This window comes from Cucurbita moschata, unplaced genomic scaffold, assembly GCF_002738365.1.
Source record: "Cucurbita moschata cultivar Rifu unplaced genomic scaffold, Cmos_1.0 Cmo_Scf01140, whole genome shotgun sequence".
NCBI classification, from domain to species: Eukaryota; Viridiplantae; Streptophyta; class Magnoliopsida; order Cucurbitales; family Cucurbitaceae; genus Cucurbita; species Cucurbita moschata.
The window spans coordinates 1-1,701 of NW_019269656.1; the positions used below are offsets into that span (position 1 = coordinate 1).

At 35.3% G+C, this 1,701-nt stretch overlaps 1 protein-coding gene across 1 annotated transcript; it reads right to left on the bottom strand.

The window, feature by feature from the left end:
- Positions 1–574: 574 nt before the first annotated feature.
- On the bottom strand, positions 575–1,694 carry LOC111440705 (exopolygalacturonase-like). Its single transcript, XM_023077589.1, has 3 exons — positions 1,571–1,694; positions 946–1,464; positions 575–861 (listed from the first exon to the last, which is right to left on the bottom strand). Exons 1-3 carry the CDS (start codon positions 1,685–1,687, stop codon positions 598–600), a joined length of 900 nt encoding a protein of 299 aa, XP_022933357.1. The 5' UTR covers positions 1,688–1,694; the 3' UTR covers positions 575–597.
- Between the last annotated feature and the right edge of the window lie 7 nt (positions 1,695–1,701).

Consider the following 1,701-nt stretch of genomic DNA (forward strand, 5'->3'; position numbering starts at 1 on the left):
ATTCGTTTTTGCTATATTGCAATGGATTCAGCAAAACTCTTCTTAAAGGATAGCCTTTTTCTTGATAGCTTTGATTAATTTGGTACTTATTCTTATGAACTAATGAAATATCTATGATTTTATTTTCAAGTTAATTCCAATGATAGTTTATTTTGAATTAAATTATAAAGGGAGCCTTTGTCCTTAATATTTCTTTTTATAAACGGTATATTTTATATAATAGATTTTGAAATTTTAATGGTGTATTCCATGTATTTTTAAAATTATTTATTAATGCTTTCCATTTGTAATTTTTCCATTGTAAGGAACCTCCACAAACAGCTTGATACTAAACTCATGATCTTCTCCTCCTTCAAAGGAATGTCAATTATGTAGGACTCATGATCTTCTCCTCCTTCAAAGGAATGTCAATTATGTAGGAGTGACTTTATTATAGTAGAAAAATAAAATCGTTAAGTATTATTTCTCCTAAATGTAAAAAATACAATAATTGAAAACATGCCCAACATCATGCCACGTTGTAAGTCGAATTTTGAAAGCTAAAATAAAAATGATAGGAAGAATGGTATGAAACATTTGTCGGCGTCAAAAGATTATTCAATCAGTTGACGGAGTGGTCTCAGGTGGCGCTGGTTTAGCACAGATGGGAGGGTTTTGCTTTCCAGAAATGGTCGGTTTCACATTTGCACACTCAGACACAGCTGGCCCTTCTTTACCACTATAAGTGAGGTCAATATCAGCAATTTCCACCCCCTCACATGGATTACTTTTACTGCAAACAAGTTTGACTGCAACCGGAGTAGAAGATGTACCCCTGATATTCTTGAAACTAACTTTGCTAATCTTAATGGCTGATGGAACCTGGATGTTCAAAATAAACATTAATTAATACTTGTTCAAAAGAAAATAAGTTGGAAACCAACGAGGTTCGACTTTAATACACACCTTTCGGTTGCATTGATTCCATGGACAATATTCTTGATCTATGATGATAGGGTTGGCAACATTTTCCATTTCAATATCTTCAAAATGCATGTCAGAGGCTGGGTATGAGACGGCAGAATCTGGCCATGATTTGATCCTGACACCATTTGTAGTACCGATTAATTTGCATTTCTTCACTGTAACTCCTACTACTTCCTTTTCAGTTTTATACTTGCCCAAGCTACCTATGCTAATGCCATGTCCCGGTCCGCAAGTAACATCACTAATGGTTATTTTTCTGTTAGTGTATCCTACAGATATACAATCATCTCCCGTTGCAATTGCGGTATTGAGAATGTAAACGTCTTCTGAATCGCCCATGTGAATTCCATCGGTGTTGGGACTATTGTGTGGTGCAGTGATTTTCAGGTGATCGAAGGTAAGATTCTTGCCGGCCAAAACATTGATATGAAAATTCTTGCTATCCAACGAAGTTATGTCCTTCACTATCGAATTTGTGATGAAATTGAACTTCAAATTCTGCCCATTTTAAACAAACAAAGAAAAAACACTCCCGCGTTAAAGCATATAATTTCTAACCCAAATTATGAGTTCTTTTTATAATTAAAGTAGTATGAGCATTTACCATCGGAAGCTTTTTGCATTCTTTCTTCAGGTGGCAATCATTCTTTTCCCAACCAGCTTTTCCTTGGCCATCGAAAACTCCAGTACCAGCCAATGTCAAATGATCGACGTATTCCATAACAAGCAACCCAT